We start from the raw sequence: 24,349 nt of genomic DNA, 5'->3' as shown, positions 1-24,349 counted from the left end.
TCTGTGGAGATCTGATAAGATTCTGAAATGTTAGAAGCTTTTGCACCCTATGGGTGGATCGCAGGTCTCGTACACAATCTGATTCAACACATGCTGCAATCATCCTTAGAGAAGGGATAGCTCACACTTTGGCTACTTGCTGGCTTGAGAGGAGAATGTGAGAGTTCTTCATCAGAACATGCAAGACCCACAAGGGGCCTACTTAGTGGCTCTCCCATGTTGCAACTGCATTTCTGTGGATGGACCCCCTGCGAAGATTTCTCTTGGTTTGGTCCTCTCTGTTTCCTAATTAAATGTACTTCCTTAAAGACTGAACTCGAACCACTGAATTTTCAACTACCAGTACACTTACATATTCATCAGGTGCCCTGTGCCATCACATCTGATTTGCAGCCCTGGATGCCAACTCAACTCAAGTCCCTACACATGCACAGACAGCAGTGTTGTTCTTATATCACTGGCATTTGTCAGGATTATTGCCAGAATCATAGACAAAATTTTGTGTGCAAGTTGGTGTTGAACCGAAAATATATTCTTGGCCAGAATATAACTTGTACATCAGTTTGTTTGGCACGTGTTCAGCAGGGTGCTAGGAATGTCCTCCTCTGAAATAAACCATTTCATGTTCATTGATAGATTTTTGTATATAGTTGCATTCCATATTGATGATTCTTGCTTAATTATTATTTCCGCTTTCAGAGAAATAGAGTTTATGCATTTTGCTTAGATGTTCCATATGCAGAAACATGAATGGTGCATGTGGTGTTGTTTCCCCAACAGGTTACTTGAGGCCCACTCCCCATAGAGCACCTACATATTTGCAGGCCCTTTCTTATATTAGTGAGGTATAGCACTGCAGTGGTGCTTGACGTTGTTTCTGGCTCCTGTCGACGGACGGACGCAGTGCTTCCGGGTGATCGCAGGCAGTGACAGCACCAGCTGCCGTCTCCTGCACCGCACGTTCTCGGCTGCGATACCCTCTCCTGCCCTTCAGCTGCCTCATCACCCACACCTGCACGGATGCCATCTGCGGGGCGGCTGGAGAGGGGTGCTAACTCCTGCAAGGCCCCACCGGCACGGCTGAGCGCTCCGAGGAAGCGGAGCAGGGTGCGCAGGATGCTGCGGTCCGACAAGCGGACCAAACGACACGACAAGCCCACGGAGGGCTCCCCCAGCCTCCCTTCCCTCGTTGTGGAGCAGTGCACAGCAGGAGGAGAAAGAGAGAGGGGTAGGCGAGTGAAGCAGACAAAGCGGGAAAGTAGGGTGAACACAGCGCGGGTGCGACAGCCTTAGGTGGCTGCTGCCAAGAGAGAGCCCTGGTCCTCCACGGAAGCGGCCCAGCCAGGTCTGGGTGCGGCTTGTGGGGAGTCCGGTGAGACCTGCTCACCAGCCGCACTCTTGAGAATACCATGCAAGGCACCCCAGCCTCAGGCCACAGAGCAAGGTCAGGACCAGGACAAACAGGAGACAACCGGCCCCACCAGGCCTCCACCAGTACCATCTAGGAACATACAGGACTACGGAAGCACTATGGCAGGACCACAGCAGGGCAACCAGCAGGAATCAGCAGGATCCAGGAAGGGCTCAGATGGCCCCATTAGCAGCCCAGCAACCAGAGGATCAAGGAATCGAGGTACGTGCACTGCCACACCGCTAAATACTATTGCCCCAATCAGCAGCGACATTGTCAGCCACAACAAACAGATTCCTAGAATTGGTGGGAACAGCAAGTGACTATGAGAACACGCAGCTCCCTCCTCCTGAGTGCCCACGACAGGATCCAAAACCTAATGAAAAAAGAGAAAGCAGCGCCCAACAAACAGGGTCGGGGAGAGATTAAGCATGTCAGGAGGCATCAAGACACAATAGAGACAGACCCCCAGAAGGTCAATGTGTTTGAGGTGCCAAAGGTGTGCACCCCTGGAGAACAAAAGCAGGCACATGGGGGAAGCCGAAGCACCAGGGGCCAAGGAATCAACAAGTATTTCACACCTCTGGGCAAAAACATCTGCTGCAAACCCTCCCCAGGCGGAACATTCGCAAGACCACAGCCAAACATGAGATCCTTCAGTGACAGTGCCATTACACTGAGCACTTCCTGGGAAACCGCTCCCCCAAGTTAAACGGCACAAGAATCTATGCCGGACTTGTCCATTCCAAATGCGTCAAGCACACAACCGAAGAATTCCAAAGCCCGGCAGCTAGGCCTAAATCCAAAGGGCACCCAAAAGGTGGCCTCTCTATCTACATAACCACATGCAAATCTTTCAACGCCAAGATCGTAGACCTGAAGTCAGCCCACATGTTAGCTATTATTATTGAAAACTGGAGGCTGGAACAAATACCCATGACCATCATAATAATAAATATTTACATCAACCCTAACATGACGCATAATCAGCACCTGCTAGACACAACTGAAAAAGAGTTGCTATCTCTAAAAACGGCATTTGGAAACTCCCCCTAGATCATCACAGGCGATTTTAACTTTAACATGGCCAACCATGGCAAAGAAGCTCCCGGGAAGGCACCCTGGACCAGCTTCTGGGGATTCCACCACAAGAATCTCATTTTAAGGACAAATTTCATCACCCCCTAGTCAGACTTCTGGAGGCACTAGGACTAAGGGCCCTAAATGGCAGATTCCTTAAAGGCACCCCAATGAACCCGAGCCACACAGCCAAGAAGTCCGCTTCCACCCTAGACTACACTTTTGTGTCAACTGACATCTTCAGGTACTTCCAAAATTTCAACATAGAGGTGAGATGTGAAAGTGGCCACCACCCACAAACAATGAAAATAGCGAACAACAACGTGCTTGCTGCTCCACTATGGAGGATAGGCGAACAAGACCCAGGAAGCCATATTCATCGCATAAGATGGTCCAACAAGTGCATGGAGAAATACGAAGTATGGAAAGACAACTTTGTCGGACCCAACAGAACAGGTGGACATAATTTCAAAACGAGAGGTCACATTAACATCATTAAGGAACCAGCTGGAGCCTAATCAACCATCCAAGGCCCGGCCCACTACTGAGCAGAAATGGTTGGTTTACGCAGACATTAGGGCAACAAAGAAAAAAAATTACAAAATCGCCAGACTCCTAAAGAATCAACGACCAGGTAACAGCTACCGGAGTACCTTTCATGAACTAAGAAAGGAATACAGGAAGGCAATATGGGAAGCAAAGCAGGCTCGCATAGATCAGGAATGGATCCGAATTGTGGAGCCACTAAACAAAAGAACAGCTGGTCACTGTGGTCTGTGGTCAATCAGCTGGAGTGCAGGACAACCGGGATCCAATGTAACGCAGTTCCAGAGAGAAAGTGGATTGAATACATCTCCAACCTCTACGGCAACCCCAAGACAGAGGAGCCCTCTCCCACCGCAAGCAGCAAGGCAAAGCCATAATCATTAAAAATGCAAACGTCGAGGAACAACTATGACGCTGCAGACAGAGTGGGGGCTCCCGGCCAATTGGTCTCCCGGCAGGAATACTAAAACACAACCCTGCCCTTTGGACTGGCATGTTCTGCAGCCTTTTTGATGTCAGCAGCATGGTAAACAAAATTCCGGATTCCTGGATAGGGGCAATATTCTACCCAATATACAAGAAGGGTCCCTACGAGAACCCAGATAGCTATTGACTAATATCACTGCTTGACATTGATGCAAAAATATTTGCGGGCCTCCTGCTCGAGGAACTCTAAGACTGGGCCAGCAAATTCAATCTAACACCCCTGAATCAAACCTGCTTCCGGCCATCGGCAAGCACTTCTGACAACCTGATAATGCTAGCCATGCTCGCTGAAAAATATACAAACAAAAAGATGGCCCCCTACACCTGCTTCGTGGACTTGTCCAAAACCTTTGATTCAGTGGACAGGAACAAGCTGTGGGGGAAACTAGCAAGCCTTAAAATCCCGCCAGAGCTGCTAAAAGGAATACATCTTCTGTACTCTGAAAATTGGGCAAGAGTGAAAGTTAGAAATAACGGAAGAGTGACGGCCAGAATCCAGATAGACAGAGGTGTTAAGCAGGGCTGTGTTCTGGCCCCAATGCTTTTCAACCTTTACCTGGCAGATCTGTGCACACAGCTAAACACCACCAGCTCCCATTCTTCCCCCACCCCCCAAACTAGGTAACCGTCCCCTAACAGCATTACTAAAAGCAGATGACATCGCCTTACTAAATCTCACAGGTACAGGACTCCAAAAAGTGCTAAAACACCTTCAATCAATATTGGACGACCAATGAGCTGGTGGTAAATACAGAGAAAACCAAGGTAATCATCTTTGGCAAACGGATAATTAAGAAAAATAAATGGTTCTGTGGAAATCAATCTGTGGAAAGAAGCAGAAGCTACAAATACCTTGGCGTCTGGCTACAGGAGCGCTGGTCGCATTACCTGCACCTAAGCAAGGCTGGCATCTCTACTTACATCAGCCCTAGCCCTAACCTCAAAACTACAAACCCCAATCTGGTGTCAACTTCTTACAGTGATAAAAGTTAAATTCATGCCAGCCCTAACATACGGTTCTGAAACACATCCAAGCAAAATGAATGACCTCATGAACATTTCACAAAGCAAGGTCTTTCGCCTTCTCTTCAGTCTTCCACACAGCTCCTCGCCAGCGCAGATTAGGTTCGAATTCGTATTACAAGATTAGTGCAAGAAGGGGCATTACTCAAATACGCTTCCATGCTAAGACTGGCCCAACCAAACACACTAAAAGCACTGATCTCGGAGGAAATCAACTCAAACCAGGTGAAAGCCCCAAATCCATGGCTAAAGAGAATCGCTTTCGCCATAAAGCATCTGCAGGCAGAAGAGTTATAGCAAAAGTCTTTACCCCATAAAAAGTTGAAGCAACTTCTAAACAAACAAATAAATCAAGCTGCTCTCCTGGAGCAAGGACAAAGACAAGTTCAGACATCGATCTCACTCTTGGATGACAATGAACACAAATAAGGCTCCAGCGTCACAACCTTAATGGCTGAAATATTAAAAACGTCACAAAAAATAAAGGTGCTACTTGCCAGACTTGGACAACTGCCGGCATTGGAGGATGAACCAAAATGGCTTCGACCACAAACAGACGATGCAGACTCTGTGCACACCACCGGGAAGACTTCATACACATCCTTTGTATTTACCCCGCTCTACTACCCTGGAGAAAGCTGTATCTGAAAAACATTTTCAACACCAATGGTATCAGAACATGCCGGCAGGCTATCCTGTTTAGTCTGAAAGGATTGACTCCACAACACATGGCCTGTTTTGCAAAATTTAGTTTAAAAAAGAACTTTCCCTAAAACATGCCTCAAAAAATCAAGATGAGAAAACAAACCCTCAACTGGCATAGGAAATGAACACTGGCAGCCCCAGGCTATGAGTAATGACCACAGTCTCCACACCAACAGCACTCTGCATACTCCAACTGTAGACCAAACTATTTATACTTTATCAGTTTTAACAAAAAAAAACACAAAAAACACTTTTTGATGTTTTTCACCTAGATCACTTTGAGAAATGTCTAATTTAATAGTCTATAACTCAGTGTGTAATACTATGCATCGCAAGACGATTAACACGTGAACAGGGCTTAACTCGACTAATAACCGCAAAGAAAGCAAGAATGTATTAATTGTTTTACAGTGTTTTTTTTTTTTTTTTTTTTCTCTCTCTCTTTTTAACGTCTCCGCTTGTAACTCTGCAATGATTTAAAGTAATTACGCAATAAGTCATTTAACTTAGTGAGGTATAATTACACTTCTTTAATTAGTCATATTTCCAAACCATATTCAGCACCCTAAGCCCCTGCTAACCCTGTACTTTCACCTGAAAGGAAGGAAGGAAGGAAGGTAAGTGAAGTGTACTGCCTTCCAAGAGCCTTAACACTGCTTGCTATACCCTGTTGTAAAGAGAGAATCACATATAGAGATACCAGCCAAAGTTGCCATTTGGCCCTACCTTAATTTACAACCTTGGCTAGCTGACATCTAAACTGTGCACAAAGATTTCCTGCCCACTAAACATTCACCAGTGTCAAGTCGAGAATTTTTTATGTCTTGAAACATTAAAATCTTAGCAGGGAAAGTAACTTGATGGTTGACTAAAATCTTATTATCGTGGAAGCATTATTGAATTCTCCAACAGGAATTGTGTATAGTATATTTACATGTGTCCTTACAATAGTTTTCAAATGACTTTTTCCCACATATTTTCCATTTTGAAAATAACCCCAGGTGGAACACTGAATCTAGAAAACTAAAGTATCCCTCAGTGAAAAGTAGGTATTGCCTGACCAACATCATGCTTCGAAGCTGTAACTTAAGTGCAATATTTGCTCATCTTCTCCAAATGGAATGTTTTTTTTGTTTTTTTTTTTACATTATGGCCAGAACTTTGCTGCCTCTAGTGATGTCCAGTGACCTCTGGAGTTATATTCCCTAGACTATTTATGCACCAGATTTTGGTCTTCGATCATCAGTGACACTGCATATGACATATGGCCAACCATTGCTCTGGTGTCTGAGATTCTACTATTCATGAAGGAGAGTTTAGGATTTCTATTTTTGCACTAGATGGATAGAAGATACTCTGTCCCATTTTGAGTCACAGGATGTCTTGTGATTTCTCTTTCCTTGGTGCTCAGCACCTTCCGTTTTATCGTCAAATAAGATATGCACGAGGCTGAGTATTAAATCCTCATCCTGCTCTGAATATTGGATAGATCCCCCATGGGTGCTACATTATAATTTAATTACTGTGTAGTAACAAAGCTGAACAGTTCTTATGTCAAGTTACGCTGAAAATGTTTAGGGATTTGATTCAGACCTCCTACCCTCCTCTTCAAGACTGCAAAAGCCTTGTCCTCAAACCCTTCTGCTCTTTGGTTGGATAGATTGGTGAGGAATTCAGCAGAAATATTGGTCTTCAGGTTTTCCTTTACCTCAGCAATTACACAACTATGAACCAACATTTTGGATTCCTAGGTGACAGAACCAGTCTTCCAATGTATTGGGGATTTTAGTAAGCTTGTTGAAGTTGAGATAAAGTAGGGTGTAAATTGAGGAAATGTGGCGCTAAGGGTACCAATCTACCCTACGTAAATCATGGGGAACCTCTTGAGGGAACACACCCTACCCTCTGAGGAAAAAATAACCTCAAACCAAAGAAATTGACACAACGAGGGTCCCCTTATTGTTGCCTAGAAAATAATTTTAAGGCAATAATTAACATAAAAAATTAATTAATTAAGTACATAAGTCCATGTTGCACACAATATTCCTCGATCCAGGAGTCAACCACTTATTGATCGATGAGTTCAAAGTTTATTCCGAAACTGATTTGCATTTGACAGTCTGAAATCCACAGGATATTATCCTTCCAGTCTCTGATTGCAATTCACAAGTAAACAGTCCACAAGATCAATTAATCCAGCCAACACGTGTTTCGTCTTGGGAAGTTTTTATGTCCCTTACGACTTCTTCAGGGCTAGAAATCCTAGAATAAAATACAATAACATAAGTTAAAGAACCAAAATGCTCAATCGTCAAATCTAGAGTAAATGTATATAACACCCAAGGGAAGTGCAATCTTAATAATGAATCACCAGAAATGAGTAAGCGAACCAGTGCAAGACGCACCCACAACCAAAAAATTAATTAATTTGAAAATAAATGAAAAATCATCAGTAAGTCACAAATAACCTGCAACCATACTATGTGAACGTGTAAAACCATCCTTATTAAAATTAGAGCCAAAGAGAAAAATATATCCATGCCACCCAAAGTACACATTAGTGTCAACACTCAAGAATTAAATTCACAGAAAATACCTTGTTGAACAATCACTATTCAAGATATACTCAATGAGATAAGTTACTTCAGTCCAGATATACTTGCAAAACTTGTGATTTGACAACGTAACATCCAAACCACTGTCAAGATAGAAAATTGATTCAAAATAGTTCAAAGTAAAAACGTTCTAGCTGAGTTTCTGTAGAGAATATATAACTCAATGTGTATTAATATATCCAAGCATGAAAGACAAATAAACCCTCCAAACGGAGATTCGACCGAATCAATACTATTTACAGTTGTCAAAAGACTATTTTAATTCACATAATATCCAAAAAAATAAATAATATCCTTGGAGATTCAGCAATTATATTGCCTTACACAGTAACCATTTACCGTAACTAGAAACCAAGTTCAGACAAAGAACTCACCCCGTTCGTCTATTTCTTTCAATAATATGGTAAGCTGCGTCAACTGGTACGGACGCTTAGCGAGTGCGCTAGTCTAGCGTCTCCGAACCCGGAAGTAAATATACTTCCGGGTTTCCCGGGTGCCTCCTCGGGTAATAAACATCGAAGAAGGACCACAACGCGCTCGGAAAGAAAAGGTAAATTTTATAATACAACCGACACGCGTTCATGCAGACTATGCCTTAAACTGGGTAAATAATATGTATATTACCACATCTATTGTGGCTAAGCAAACAACTACTTCGTCAAATAGCCCACGGAATTAAGACAACACCTCTAATAATGCTCAAATCACAACCAAGTCAACAAATTCATAGTATGTGCTGTCTTAGAAATTATTACTATTGACAATAATATTAAGAGAGAATATCAATTATTAACTGAATATTGACTTTACTACTCAACAAATAAAAGTTAAATAAAATAAATTGAAATGAAATGAAATAGAGGAACCTAAGTAGGAGAGAGTAAGTTAAAAGTAGGAATGAGTACTTATGTGTACTTAAGAAAATATTAAGACGTTTGGGGATTTTGGTTATCAACTTATTGAAGCAAAAATACAACACATATTATACAATATGCACTTAGACAAAATGTTCACATACAAGATATAGAGTATAACATGATATAACTAAAGACTTAAATCAACATTTAATCACCCAGAAAAAATTCTAGTTCTCTATCAGAGTTCAATCCTACCTCCACAGCTCTTAACCTCATAATCCACATTGCTTCTTGTCTGCGAAGACGTAGTTCTCTGTTACCCCCTCTCGAGTCCCTGGTGATATGTTCAAGACCAAAAAAATAAAAAACTTTTCTGGAATGGTTGTGCCTCACAAGAAACCATATGTGCCACCAAAGGATATCTCATATCCACATTTTTCAGTGCCCGTACATGTTCTCCTATTCTAATTTTAAGTGGTCGTATGGTGCTCCCAACATAAACTTTAGTACATCTGCAGCGTATTATATATACCACAAAATTAGAATTACAATTCATGGTGGAACGAATTATGAATGACTTGCCTTCATGAGAAAATTCTTGTAACCTATGACATGCCCAACGGCACACCCCACAGAAGCCACATTTATAAAAGCCCGCCCCTTTTTTGTGATAACCAAGTTTGACTAGGGGAGATGGTGGTAAAACTTGGACTCAAAATACTTCTTAGAGTTCTGCCTTTGCGAAATGATGTCACCACTCCTCCTGTGACTAGATCCTTTAATGATTCATCCTGCATTAATATATTCCAGTGTTTCTTCATATATCTTTTCAAGATTAGTGAAGCATCATTGAAATCTGTTATAAACCTCACTACGTTAGAGGCCTTCTTACTTTCATTGTGCACTCTTAAGTTTCAAAGTGTCATTCCTATTTAAATGCCTAGATCTCTGTCGGGCTCTTTTTAATATTTTACGAGAGTAACCACGTGCCCCAAACCTCCTTTCCATATCATCCATTTGTAAAACAAATTCATCATCAAGGCTATAATTACGTCGTGCCCTCATATATTCACCAAAGGGAATTGATGCCACCTGATGTCTGGGGTGAGCACTTTTAGCATGCAAAATGGAATTACAGGCAGTTGTCTTCCGACATAGTCTACTTTGTATTTTATCATGGGAGATAAACATTTCCACGTCCAAAAATACAATATTGACAGCACTAAATTGAAAAGTAAATCTAATATTCATGTTGTTAGAGTTTATGAAGCTTCAAAATTCCTTGAGTTTCTCTTCACCTCCTGTCCAAATCATTAGGCAGTCGTCTATATAACGACCCCAAAATAAAATAAATGTATGCCATGCTGCTGCATTCGGGCCCCAAATCCAGGTGTGTTCAAACCATCCCATGAACAAGTTTGCATAGGATGGAGAGAATTTGGAGCCCATTGCCACACCTTTTTTTTGTCGAAACCACATATTGTTGAACATAAAAAAGTTGTTATTCGTGATCAAATCAATCATAACCATTAACATTTAGTATGATCCCATAATTTAGCTGATCTCTTCTGGAGAAAGTATCTCAGGGCTTCTAAGCCTAAGTTATGCTAGTTGACGCAGCTTACCATATTACTGAAAGAAATAGACGAACGGGGTGAGTTCTTTGTCTGAACTTGGTTTCTAGTTACGGTAAATGGTTACTGTGTAAGGCAATATAATTGCTGAATCTCCAAGGATATTATTTATTTTTTTGGATATTATGTGAATTAAAATAGTCTTTTGACAACTGTAAATAGTATTGATTCGGTCGAATCTCCGTTTGGAGGGTTTATTTGTCTTTCATGCTTGGATATATTAATACACATTGAGTTATATATTCTCTACAGAAACTCAGCTAGAACGTTTTTACTTTGAACTATTTTGAATCAATTTTCTATCTTGACAGTGGTTTGGATGTTACGTTGTCAAATCACAAGTTTTGCAAGTATATCTGGACTGAAGTAACTTATCTCATTGAGTATATCTTGAATAGTGATTGTTCAACAAGGTATTTTCTGTGAATTTAATTCTTGAGTGTTGACACTAATGTGTACTTTGGGTGGCATGGATATATTTTTCTCTTTGGCTCTAATTTTAATAAGGATGGTTTTACACGTTCACATAGTATGGTTGCAGGTTATTTGTGACTTACTGATGATTTTTCATTTATTTTCAAATTAATTAATTTTTTGGTTGTGGGTGCGTCTTGCACTGGTTCGCTTACTCATTTCTGGTGATTCATTATTAAGATTGCACTTCCCTTGGGTGTTATATACATTTACTCTAGATTTGACGATTGAGCATTTTGGTTCTTTAACTTATGTTATTGTATTTTATTCTATGATTTCTAGCCCTGAAGAAGTCGTAAGGGACATAAAAACTTCCCAAGACGAAACACGTGTTGGCTGGATTAATTGATCTTGTGGACTGTTTACTTGTGAATTGCAATCAGAGACTGGAAGGATAATATCCTGTGGATTTCAGACTGTCAAATGCAAATCAGTTTCGGAATAAGCTTGTTGAAGTTGTTTGGGAAAGCGCTCGGCTGGTCCTGCAGTTAATAATGTATTGCTGCAGGGGAAAGAGTCTCTTTTTTATCTTCTCTTGATCTTACAGGACTATTTGGTAAAACCATAACAAATTACTTTGCTCCCAGTCACCCTCCAAACCTTTGGGTGGTTAGATGTTAGCTTCTGGTAGTTGGCAACAGGCGAATGCTCCGTGAATGTTACAGGATACATCTATGCTCTGTGAAAACTACCTGGGAAACAGGAAAGTTTATTTCATCAGTTATGCAACCGGCTACTGGACTGATGATGAAGTTCAAAGATTGGAGTGCTGCGCCTAGATATTTAGAGCAATTTTTCTTGACCATTGCGTCTTTTCTGCGACATAAAATGTAGGAGTAATGGGGTAACCTATACAATGCTGTACAACCTGTATGCTAGGTGGACCTACAGGATATAACTAACCTCTCAAGGAGCGGCGGTTCCCAGAGATGCTGATAGTTTCCTGCAGAGCACAAGCAGTTAAATCCTTTCTGGCATTCTTGACCATATCTTGCTTGAGAACCTTACACTTCACTTGGTTCCCTGCCCTAGGGAAATCCATTCTCATGCTGTAACATCTGTCATTATTTATTTGAGAGTTTTATAGAGCGCATATATGATCCAGGGGTATTGGCATGCTGTACAGCATACAACAATTTTCCACAAGTATAATAGTGGTTACAAAGCCTGCAAAGTAGCATATCCTGTTTTGTACATGTTCAATATATACATGTTGTCATTGGGAAGTAGTCTGTGGTAGTTACCAGACAATCTCCATAGTGATTGGTTAGGTAGTTTGTAAGCTTTGGACAGAAATTTGGGGTTCTGAGGGTGTTTGCCCTCGTTGCTTCTGTGGTTGTGTCTCAACCAGATCTTCTGTTGGGTTGTGCGTGAATTTTGATTTGGGTTAATAGGGTGAGTCCATTTCCCGTATGGGCCGAGGTGTCTTGAATAGCAATGTTTTGACGTTTTTCCAGAAGTTTGTTATCAACTGGTTTGTCTGTATCTCAAAGGACAGGGAGTTCCAATATTCTGGTTACATTACAAGTGAAGGAACATGTGTAGGACTTTTCTTTCTTGAATTGGGGTGGTCCAGGAGCATCATGTCTGAGCTCCATAGGATATCTTTGTTTCCTGATTGTGTTATTTTTGTGGCCAGGTATTTCGGGGGGGCTGTTTTTATTATGGAGGCCATATTGAACATGCATCTTGGTTCTAATCTGGACCCATTCAAGCTTGGTGACCATGGTGGTGATGTGTTCATATCGCCCTTCTCCTCTCATGAGCTTGGCTGCTGTAAGTGTGACCCTCATGGGGGCTAGCTGAGATTTTGATGTGCCAGTGAGAGTCATATTGCCGTCGTCTACTCTGGATACCACTAGGGATTCTACCACACTTTTAAGGCCTACCTCTGGGATAAAATGTTTGTTCTTTTTGAGGAGCTTAAAGTTATACATATTGTTTCTTGTTGTGAAAGTTGAATAGTCATGCTTGTAGGAAGTTGGCTCTGTATGTGCTATTTCAAAGTAAGGAATAGCATGTACAGAGTCCAAGGGTTCCCCTTAGAGGTAAAATAGTGGTAAAAATAGATAATACTAATGCTCTATTTTGTGGTAGTGTGGTCGAGCAGTAGGCTTATCCAAGGAGTAGTGTTAAGCATTTGTTGTACATACACATAGACAATAAATGAGGTACCCACACTCAGAGACAAATCCAGCCAATAGGTTTTTATATAGAAAAATATCTTTTCTTAGTTTATTTTAAGAACCACAGGTTCAAATTCTACATGTAATATCTCATTCGAAAGGTATTGCAGGTAAGTACTTTAGGAACTTCAAATCATCAAAATTGCATGTATACTTTTCAAGTTATTCACAAATAGCTGTTTTAAAAGTGGACACAGTGCAATTTTCACAGTTCCTAGGGGAGGTAAGTATTTGTTAGGTTAACCAGGTAAGTAAGGCACTTACAGGGCTTAGTTCTTGGTCCAAGGTAGCCCACCGTTGGGGGTTCAGAGCAACCCCAAAGTCACCACACCAGCAGCTCAGGGCCGGTCAGGTGCAGAGTCCAAAGTGGTGCCCAAAACACACAGGCTAGAATGGAGAGAAGGGGGTGCCCCGGTTCCGGTCTGCTTGCAGGTAAGTACCCGCGTCTTCGGAGGGCAGACCAGGGGGTTTTTGTAGGGCACCGGGGGGGACACAAGCCCACACAGAAATTTCACCCTCAGCAGCGCGGGGGCGGCCGGGTGCCGTGTAGAAACAGGCGTCGGGTTCGCAATGTTAGTCTATGAGAGATCTCGGGATCTCTTCAGCGCTGCAGGCAGGCAAGGGGGGATTCCTCGGGGAAACCTCCACTTGGGCAAGGGAGAGGGACTCCTGGGGGTCACTTCTCCAGTGAAAGTCCGGTCCTTCAGGTCCTGGGGGCTGCGGGTGCAGGGTCTCTCCCAGGCGTCGGGACTTTGGATTCAAAGAGTCGCGGTCAGGGGAAGCCTCGGGATTCCCTCTGCAGGCGGCGCTGTGGGGGCTCAGGGGGGACAGGTTTTTATACTCACAGTCTTAGAGTAGTCCTGGGGTCCCTCCTGAGGTGTTGGATCTCCACCAGCCGAGTCGGGGTCGCCGGGTGCAGTGTTGCAAGTCTCACGCTTCTTGCGGGGAGCTTGCAGGGTTCTTTAAAGCTGCTGGAAACAAAGTTGCAGCTTTTCTTGGAGCAGGTCCGCTGTCCTCGGGAGTTTCTTGTCTTTTCGAAGCAGGGGCAGTCCTCAGAGGATGTCGAGGTCGCTGGTCCCTTTGGAAGGCGTCGCTGGAGCAGGATCTTTGGAAGGCAGGAGACAGGCCGGTGAGTTTCTGGAGCCAAGGCAGTTGTCGTCTTCTGGTCTTCCTCTGCAGGGGTTTTTCAGCTAGGCAGTCCTTCTTCTTGTAGTTGCAGGAATCTAATTTTCTAGGGTTCAGGGTAGCCCTTAAATACTAAATTTAAGGGCGTGTTTAGGTCTGGGGGGTTAGTAGCCAATGGCTACTAGCCCTGAGGGTGGGTACACCCTCTTTGTGCCTCCTCCCAAGGGGAGGGGGTCACAATCCTAACCCTATTGGGGGAATCCTCCATCTGCAAGATGGAGGATTTCTAAAAGTTAGAGTCACTTCAGCTCAGGACACCTTAGGGGCTGTCCTGACTGGCCAGTGACTCCTCCTTGTTGCTTTCTTTGTTCCCTCCAGCCTTGCCGCCAAAAGTGGGGGCCGTGGCCGGAGGGGGCGGGCAACTCCACTAAGCTGGAGTGCCCTGCTGGGCTGTGACAAAGGGGTGAGCCTTTGAGGCTCACCGCCAGGTGTCACAGCTCCTGCCTGGGGGAGGTGTTAGCATCTCCACCCAGTGCAGGCTTTGTTACTGGCCTCAGAGTGACAAAGGCACTCTCCCCATGGGGCCAGCAACATGTCTCTAGTGTGGCAGGCTGCTGGAACCAGTCAGCCTACACAGATAGTTGGTTAAGTTTCAGGGGGCACCTCTAAGGTGCCCTCTGTGGTGTATTTTACAATAAAATGTACACTGGCATCAGTGTGCATTTATTGTGCTGAGAAGTTTGATACCAAACTTCCCAGTTTTCAGTGTAGCCATCATGGTGCTGTGGAGTTCGTGTTTGACAGACTCCCAGACCATATACTCTTATGGCTACCCTGCACTTACAATGTCTAAGGTTTTGTTTAGACACTGTAGGGGTACCATGCTCATGCACTGGTACCCTCACCTATGGTATAGTGCACCCTGCCTTAGGGCTGTAAGGCCTGCTAGAGGGGTGTCTTACCTATACTGCATAGGCAGTGAGAGGCTGGCATGGCACCCTGAGGGGAGTGCCATGTCGACTTACTCATTTTGTTCTCACTAGCACACACAGGCTTGTAAGCAGTGTGTCTGTGCTGAGTGAGGGGTCTCTAGGGTGGCATAAGACATGCTGCAGCCCTTAGAGACCTTCCTTGGCATCAGGGCCCTTGGTACTAGGAGTACCAGTTACAAGGGACTTATCTGAATGCCAGGGTGTGCCAATTGTGGATACAATGGTACATTTTAGGTGAAGGAACACTGGTGCTGGGGCCTGGTTAGCAGGGTCCCAGCACTCTTCTCAGTCAAGTCAGCATCAGTATCAGGCAAAAAGTGGGGGGTAACTGCAACAGGGAGCCATTTCTTTACAATGCTCATACGCTTGCCTAGCATTATCCCAAGTGACTTTGGGCAGTTGATGGTTGTTGGGTTTCGGTTGAGTGCATCACGGTGAGTGATCCATTCTTGAATGAGAGTGTTGCCTTGTGGTGATAATAGGAGAAATTCCATTTTCATGGGGCTGAGTTTCAAGTGATTTATTGCTATCCAGTGTTGTACCTGTTTTAGGATATTGTCAGGTGAAGGACATCCCTGAATGTTAAAGTTTTTAGGTAGTGTCTTAACAGATACATTCCAAAAAATGTCATCTATAAAGAGGTCCATTTGAGACTTCACTTACTCTCTGTAAACGTAATGCTCTTACTATGAGCAGCCTGTAAAATTTTCAGGAATTTCTCCACTCTTTCTTGGAATTGCCACTTTCAGGGGCCCGGTAATGCTGGGAGTGGGCAAATAACAGGCATTATAAGATTGTGGGATTAACATGTAGGATTTTTTTTTTTTTTTCACCACAATTCCTGTATGTTTTCCTCCAGTGTATTACACACAGATTGTGTCTTCTCTCTGCAACCACAGTTATTGCAATAGGCCCATCAACTCTTGTTACAGGGCATATCAGAATTAAGGGGCTACTTGTAATTAGGGCTTATGTGTTCTATGATACACAGCTCTGTACATCTCTGATGACGTGAGTTGGAGAGTTGCTGTTAATTTCTTCTCACTATTGCTCCTGAGAAATCTTAAACGTAGAAGTGCTTTAAGCCAACTGCCCAGCAGATGAGAACAAACTATACTCATTAGTAACTATGGTGCTATTTGTAATGATGTTATGACGACCAAGCAAACCACCTTTCATCCTTTCCCAATCAACTCTGTCCTTCGAGATAATGCACAGAATATGGAATTAAAAACAATGTGTGCAGTAAGCTGTTTGTGGACGAGTCATGTGTGATGCATGGGCTCATCAATGTTGTTGAAGTTCCATTCATATGACTGAATAGTCAGAAGGACCATGGTTATTCTAGTTACCACAGAATAGCCATAGACATGACTGAGTTCTTGATGTTTTGGCAGGGATCAACACGTTCTTGGGAAATATCGATATATGATTACACATCCCTCAATAGGCAAACATATATTTTGTGGTATCTAGTATTGAACAATCATATAGTCGTACATCTTACTTTCTGTTTGCAGTTCGAGCCTATGATAAACGGATAGCTTGTGATGAAGAGTTTTCTGATTCAGAAGATGAAGGAGAAGGAGGGCGAAGAAACGTATCGGATCATAAAAAGGGTACTAAGAAAGCCAGACTTGAAGAAGAAAAGAAGGAACCAGAGGACAAAAAAACAGGTATGACTTGCGTCCATAAAGTTTGGTTTACATAAGGCTGTCGTTGTAGTGCCGACAGCAAAGTCTGAGAATTTTGTGAAAGTTTTTTTGGCCATTGATTTTAACGAACACAAGAACCGTGCAGATGTGTCATTTTTTGTCTAGGTGAAAACATTGAATTCTAATGTTTCTCAACAGAGAGACTCTATGGTGTCATCAGATTGTCCTCAGAAATTCATACAATAATGATTTTGGCACCAGAAACTTTGACAGAGGACATGTAGAGTGCCAAGTACTCCTTGTCTGATAAAACAATTTGCGAATAATATAATCGGCTAAAAGTTTGTGTTCTGGTTTAAAATTTTATGTGGCAAACATCTGCATTTGTTTGGAAGCACAAATATAAAACCGATTTTATCATCGAACAGTAGAGAAGAGTAGGATATTTCTATCACAAATAATGCATCGGAAAGAGAGGCATTGTTAGTGGCAGAATGAGTTTCTGTAATTCGTGAACAAAACTGGCAAGGGGTAGCAGGAGATTAAAACAGCAAAAGTGTAGTGGAAGAAAAAGCATCTCATGCCACCAAAATAAGGTTACGTTTTGAAAGCGGCAAAAGTGGTGGAAAACAAGCACCCCACACAGCAAAAAAAAAAGGTAATGAATTACAGTTGAAGACATTTTTTCAGCCACTTTCTCCCGGCAACATGCCAAGGACAAGATAAGAGTGTCATTCTGGTTATTCATGCAAGACATCAAAATGTTTTCACATAAGCCACCCTGCAGTTTGATAGAATAAGCAATCTCTGTTCAAGGCCTCCTCATTTTCCATGTAAGGCTGGTTTTATTTTCTGTGATATCATTGCGCAAATGATCTGATAGAGAATAGAGACTTCTGTTTGGAGATTCCGTACCTTTTGAATTTTCCCCAGGCATCAGTGTGGATCTGGAGATTTTTCTCATGTAGTACCCCTGCGCACCTTTATATGGTGTGGATCGGCTCTGGCTTCGTCCGTGCCGGATATGACGTTGCTGGTCCTATATAGGCGCCATCCCGGTGTGCTGATGTCAGTTATTTTCTTTACGCGCCGGCCAGTGCTGGTCCGAAGAGAGCTACCCCTCAGTCATTTTGTGACTGGTATTTTTTTACTTTTGTTAGTTATTCCGAGTTGTACAACTCCTGGTGTGTCAAGAACATCATCTTAGAAGACCGGATTCAAGCTCTGCGGATCCTGTCATTGGGCGTTGTCGGTGACTGATCCACGCCTCGTGTGCCTTTTGTTGCTTGGTGCGCGACCATGACCAGAAGTCATGCTCAGAGTGTCAGGCCAAGCATCCGAAGGCTTTGAGGGAGTGGTCCCTGAAGCTGATGGCAGCCTGATGCTCGACTCCACGTAAGTAGAGGTCCCAGTCAACAGGAAGCTACCGGGATCCATTGCGAAGTCCCCCTTTGTCGTCATCCACTCCAAATCCTTGGGACACTTGGGCAAGTCGAGGCACAAGAAATCGAAGAAAGCAAAACGTTCTTTGACTTCTCTCTGTCCGTTGGCAGACGAGCTGAGGGAATGGGAGGGTCATTGTTTTAGGCCTCCATCTGCAGAGCCTGCGTCTGGGCGACTTTGCGTCTCCCCAAGTTTCCAAGAGCTGGAGCGACCCCTGTCCAGTTATGATTTTTATGAGGCTATGCGCCTCATTCTTGGACAGTCCAGTACTGCTGGAGTGCCCTCACACCCCACAGAGTCAAAAGGGGCCTTTCAGGTTCTGTGCCAGCAGCTTTGGCTCCAAGGGGCACCCGCGGATCCATGCTTCGATCAGGAATGGTGTCAACCTTACTATCTCAATCTTCATCGACGCAACTCTCTCGGTGCCCCCGGGTAGTGCTGTCTCCATCCTCATTGCCGACTCAGACACCGAGCTTATGTCGGATTCTGAGCCTGTTTTCTTATGGGCTAGGGCACGGTGAGGAATGGGAGGGGTCGCTGACCCTTTTGACTTGCGTGTGGACTTGTAGGAAGTTAGAGGGCTACCCACATAATGGCTTGCTTTCTCCTCCTACTGTGGCTACGGAGGAGAATGCCTCATACTCCATGGTGGTGCGAAGAGGTGAGGACTAACTTTCAGCCTGGAGCTTCATCCTCTGAGCCCCTGCTCCTCTTCAATGAAGCCCTTACAGATGTCCTACTGGGTACCAGGTCCAAACCCAACACCTGGGCTCCTGTGAACAGGACAATTGCCAGACACCATCTCTATGCTCGGGGTGACCCGAGTTTCCACACGCAACACCCCATCCTTGAGAGCTTGATTATCGAAGTCTCCACTTCCCAGGCCGTGTTCCATTCTGCACCTCCGGATAGGGAATCCAAGAGGGTGGACACACTAAGGAAGAGGATGTTCTCTTCCACCAACCTTGCATAACGGTCCGTGAACACAACATGCTTTTTGGGCTGTTATTCCCACACCCTGCTGCATGTCCCAGAGGAGGCTCGGGCTGTACTCTCCCAGGCAGTTGCTGATGGGAGGGACGCAGCAAAGTTCATGATCCAATGTGGTCTTGCCATGAGCGACTCACTAGACAGAGCAGTTGCAATACCTGCTTTAGGACGTCTGGCTTTACAGGGATGTCCAAGCCAGTCTTATGGACATGTCCTCAGATGACACCTGTATCATTGGCGAAAAAGCAGACTCCGCGCTTGAGCGCTTGAAGAATTCTCGGCCTACAGCCAGGCCCTTGACCTTGCGGCAGCCCCTCGCCCCCCTCAGTTTGCTTTTTGCTCCTTTCATGGCTACGGAAGGGTCGCCCTACAACGTCCATGCCTGTCTAGCCAACGTGCTGCACATGCTGCCCAGCTTCTGCGTGGCCGGGGATGTGGGATCCACCGCTCTTGTGGTTAAAGGAGCCAGCAGTCCGGCCAGTCCTCTCCAAAATACCCCCACCACTCACACTCTTCGGCACCTGCGTCTAACTCTTCCTATTCTGACTCGTCCCCACGAGGGACCAGTCAGAGGCAGGATTTGCCATCACCTGCTCCACTGGCAGTCCATCACGTCAGACAGATAGTTTTGCAGACAGTCCGAAGGGGGTATTCCTTCTCCTTGGAGACTACCCCGCCATCCTATTCTCCATTGATGGAGGATCACTTGGCACTTCTCCGGGAGGAAGTTATGACTCCCCTGGCCAAAGTAGGTTGTGGTCGTTATTTCCGCTACTTTATGGCACACAGAAAGGACAAGGGCCTCCCCGCTATCCTAGACCTTTGGTCCCTCAATCTCTTCCGCAGGAAGGAGAAGTTCAAAATGCTCACTCAGGTTTTATCTGCCCTGGACCCAGGAGACTGGGTGGTGGCATTGGACTTGCAGGATGCTTATTTCCATACTCCTGTCCTGCCTGCTCTCAGACGTTATTTGTGGCTCACAGTAGGCCACAAGCACTATCAGTTTACCATGCTCCCCTTTGGCCTTACCAGCCCCCCTCGGGTGTTCGCCAAAGTGGTCTCATCTGTACAGGTCAGGAGTTTGCCTTCCTGTACTTCCACGACTGGCTGTTGAAGGCGGCTCGCCCCAGGCTGTCGTTTCCCACCTCAAGACTATGGAGGACCTCCTGCATTTGCTGGGGTTCACTATAAACATGCCAAAGTCACACTTGTCTCCCTCTCGGATGCTTCCTTTCTTCGGAGCTGTTCTGGACACAGTGCAGTTTCAGGTTTTTCCTCCCGAGTGGCGAACCCAGGATAGTTCAGGTTGTGATACCAATGTTTCAGCCTCTATCCTGGATTTCGGTGAGAGAGATTCTGAGGCTGCTAGGCCTCATGGCTTCCTGCCTCCTGTTGGTGAATAATGCCAGATAACATATGCGGGCTCTGCAGTGGGCGCAGAATTGGGGGAAATCTCCCTGACATGGTCCAGATCTCGGAGGGAACTCCATGTGATCCGCATTTGTGGCTAACAAACTGCAGTAGGGTCAGAGTCTGATTCCCTCTCCCTTCCTCAACCAGAGCTGACATTAGGGACCAGTATGTCACTCCTGGGCTAGGGCTGCCATCTGGGAGAGATGGAGATCAGAGGCATCTGGTACTGGTGAAGCCTGGACTCCACATCAACCTTTTGGAGCTCTGGGCGATTAGGCTAGCATTGAAAATAATTCTTCCCTCTCTCAAGGGGAAGGTAGAGTAGGTGTTCACATACCACACCACCTCCATGTTGTACTACAACAAGCAGGGTGAGTAGGGTCGAGGACACTTTGCCAGGAGGGCTCTCCACCTCTGGACATGGGTGGAACAACATGGCATATCCCTGGTGGTTCAACATCTGGCGAGCTCTCTGAATGCCAGAGAGAAGGAATTCAGCTGATCACGAATGGCGTCTCTATCTTGTAGGTGGCGCAAGGTCTCTTTTAGCAGTGGGGAGAGTCTTGATTAGATCGGTTTGCCTCCACAGAGAATGCGCAATTTCAGTAGTATTGCGCGCTAGAGTTTCCAAAATGACTATTGCTTGGCGACGCATCTTTTGTCTCAAGTGTAACTTGGGCCCTCCTGTACGCCTTTCCGCCCATACCACTTCTGCCCAGAGTTCTCACGAAGATCAAGAATGACCGGGCCCAAGTACTCCTTGGAGCTCTGGAATGGGCACAAAGAGTCTGGTATTCTGAGCTACTGAGCATGGCCATTGATCCTCCAATCAGGCTGCCCCTTTGGGAGGATCTTCTGTTGCAGCAGCAGGGTAGGGTTCTCCACCCAAACTTGTCCAGCCTGCACCTTCTTGCATGGAGATTGAGCAGCTGCAGTTGATAGATTTTTTTTGTTTGTTTGCCCGGAGTCTGTAACGTAATCTTGGCAGCCTGTCACTGGAAGAAAGTTGTGGCATGGTGTCTGTTGACCCCCTTTCTGTACTTCTCTCTGAGGCTCTGTTTAACTTTTCTCTGGCCCAGCAAGGTTCTGCTATGGGGACTCTCAAAGTTTATTTATCTGCTATCTCTCTGTTTTTGAGGTTTCCTGATCAACCGTCTCTGTTTAAGTCTCCTGTTGTTAATAGGTTCCTCAAAGTTCTTATTCATATGTTTCCTCCATCCCCATTCATTATGCCCCAATGGGACTTAAATTTAGTTCTGACATTTCTGTTATTCGTTCCTTTTGAGCCTCTTTGCAATTTTCCTCCCAGGATTCTTACCTTGAAAACAGCCTTCCTTGTGTCCATTACATCTGCCTGCATTGTGAGTGAGCTGCAGTCATGGTCATCTAAGCCACCCTACCTTTCGTGTATCCTCACAAAATGGAGCTTCGCACTAGGGCTTCCTTTTTGCCGAAAGTGGTTACGCCCTTTCATATGGGCCAAACAATCACCTGGCCTACTTTTTTACACACCTCCACATTCATCTAAGGAAGAGAAGGGACTCCACCACCTGGACCCCTAATGAGCATTGACATTCTACTATGATCGTACAAGAGTTCTAGGTGGATGATCAACTCTTTGTTGGTTATGTGAGTGTGGAAAAAAGGTCAGGCCTCTCCCGATGGGTCGTACTCTGTATTAAGATCTGCTACACACTGACCAAGAATCAACTGCCTGAAGGATTGCATGCTCATTCTACTAGAGCAACCACTGCGTTAGCACACAGTTATAATCCTTGATATGTGTCAGGATGCAACATGGGCATCCTGGCACATGTCCACCAAACACTAATGCCTGGACAGTCAGGTCTATAGGGATGGGTACTTTGCCCGTTTGGTCCTCAGGACTTTCTAGTTTGATCTTGGTTCACAGACCCAACTTCAGGGATGGTATTGTTTGGGAATGTATTTAAAAGGTAAAGAATCTGCAACTAGAAGTCTCAATCAGATGAACAAGTTACTTACCTTGGGTAATGTCTTATCTAGTAAGACATTTTTTAGTTGCAGATTTTCTTATCAATCTACCCATCCTTTCCACTCTGCAGGCTGATTTGTAGGAACAGGGACTCCCCTTTCAGGGCCTTAGTTTTGTTGCACCACTGGTAAGTGTTCCTCATGGCTCTGTGCTTCTGGCGTGGAAAGTCATGAAAAGAAACAGTTGTCAGTGTGCCAGTGTTGCACCTATATAGGACCCCAGACTTCACATCTGGTGCGGACAGCGCCAACAACGGACACAGAGGCGATCAATGCCACCCAATGGCGCGCGGGGTACTGCTCGAGAAAAATCTCTGGATCCATACTGATGCCTTGGGAAAATTCAAAAAGTAAGGAATCTGCAACTAGAATATGTCTCTACCAGATAAGGCATTACCAAAGGTAAGTAACGTGTTCTTCGGTACCAATCCTGTTCATTGAGTTGTGATGCTTGGGTGGGCACAGGCCAGTAGCTTTACAACATAATTTGATGTTGATTATTTTTTTTCCTTATGCGTGTGATAGAACGTAATTTGTTGAGAGTGATGAAAATAGAGTAAACACCAAATCATTTATTCAATTGCACTTTCTTGCTCTCATTCCACCTCCCTTTCCAAGTGTAGAATAAATCACATTAGAAAAATAGCCCATAAGAGTGTAACGGCGAACATCATCAATTACTGAAAATAGCAATATGTCACCCACCATTTCTACTTACTTACCACAATTATGTATTCCTCTAACAGCAATGCTTTCTTTTTGGAAGTTTGTGGTCGGTTCCCATCTTTAACCCTTCTAACTGCACAATAAGTGCTTGCATTTGGGTAAAATTGTAATTTACTGTTTGACAATAATATAATTGATCCAGCTGCTGTGAGGGCATCTTGATGACATACATGTGTGGTTACAAGCGCAAAGTAAGGCTTCTAAGTGCTTTGTATGATATATCTGGGTTGTTGGCCGAGAGTCTTAAGGATGCGTGCTTGGATAAATACCAGGAGGGTGATGAGGATTTTTTATTTTAGTCAGTGATTATGAGGGGCATTTAATGTCTTTCTTGGTTAAAACTTGTGTGTTAATGTCCTACGATGTCTAATTAGCCTTGCTATCTTGATAGCCTCACCGAAGTTCCAGTTCTAAAAGTCTTAAGATAGTCAATTCACTGAATAAACAAAAGTTATGAGGTAGCTTAAGTTGATGGTGTCTTAACACACTGTACAACATGAGGCCTAAAAAGAGGTGAAATTATTACATTATGGCCTTATTATTAGCTTCCACTTGTGCCAAAAAATAAAAAGGGACAACTGCAGTCAATAAGCTCCACCAAGCACATGACATGCTGCCATTGCAGGCTGCATGTTTTGACGCATAAAAAAGTGAAAACCTGACGTGGCACACAGCCTGTGGGCCATGTCCCCTACCACTGCATGCAATATTTGTTAGTCTCTCCTAAAGCAGGCCTTACCGTCCTAAGGCAGGGCGCATTATATAACATATGAGGTCAGATCTGCTAAAGCAGGTATGCCCCTGCTATGTCTTTGTCGATTCCTAGACATAGTAAGTGGGCAGGGAAGCCATTTTAAATGCATGTGCTAGACAGTGGTCAATACGAGTTCCCCAACTACATGATGGCTTCACTGAAGATAGGGATGTTTGGTATCAAACATCATTTTGATAAACCACACTGATGCCAGTGATGGC

The 24,349-nt window shown here is 44.4% G+C and overlaps 1 protein-coding gene across 1 annotated transcript in view; it reads left to right on the top strand.

The window, feature by feature from the left end:
• Positions 1 to 24,349, top strand: part of HDAC2 (histone deacetylase 2) — a 169,529-nt gene that overhangs the window by 107,397 nt on the left and 37,783 nt on the right. The window contains exon 12 of the mRNA XM_069234546.1: positions 16,655 to 16,810. Coding sequence (XP_069090647.1) covers positions 16,655 to 16,810 — 156 coding nt within the window. The remainder of the gene's footprint in view (positions 1 to 16,654; positions 16,811 to 24,349) is intronic.

This window comes from Pleurodeles waltl, chromosome 5 (genome assembly GCF_031143425.1).
Source record: "Pleurodeles waltl isolate 20211129_DDA chromosome 5, aPleWal1.hap1.20221129, whole genome shotgun sequence".
NCBI classification, from domain to species: domain Eukaryota; kingdom Metazoa; phylum Chordata; class Amphibia; order Caudata; family Salamandridae; genus Pleurodeles; species Pleurodeles waltl.
Note: the sequence above shows the minus strand (reverse complement) of the source record. Positions and strands in the feature narration are given on the sequence as shown.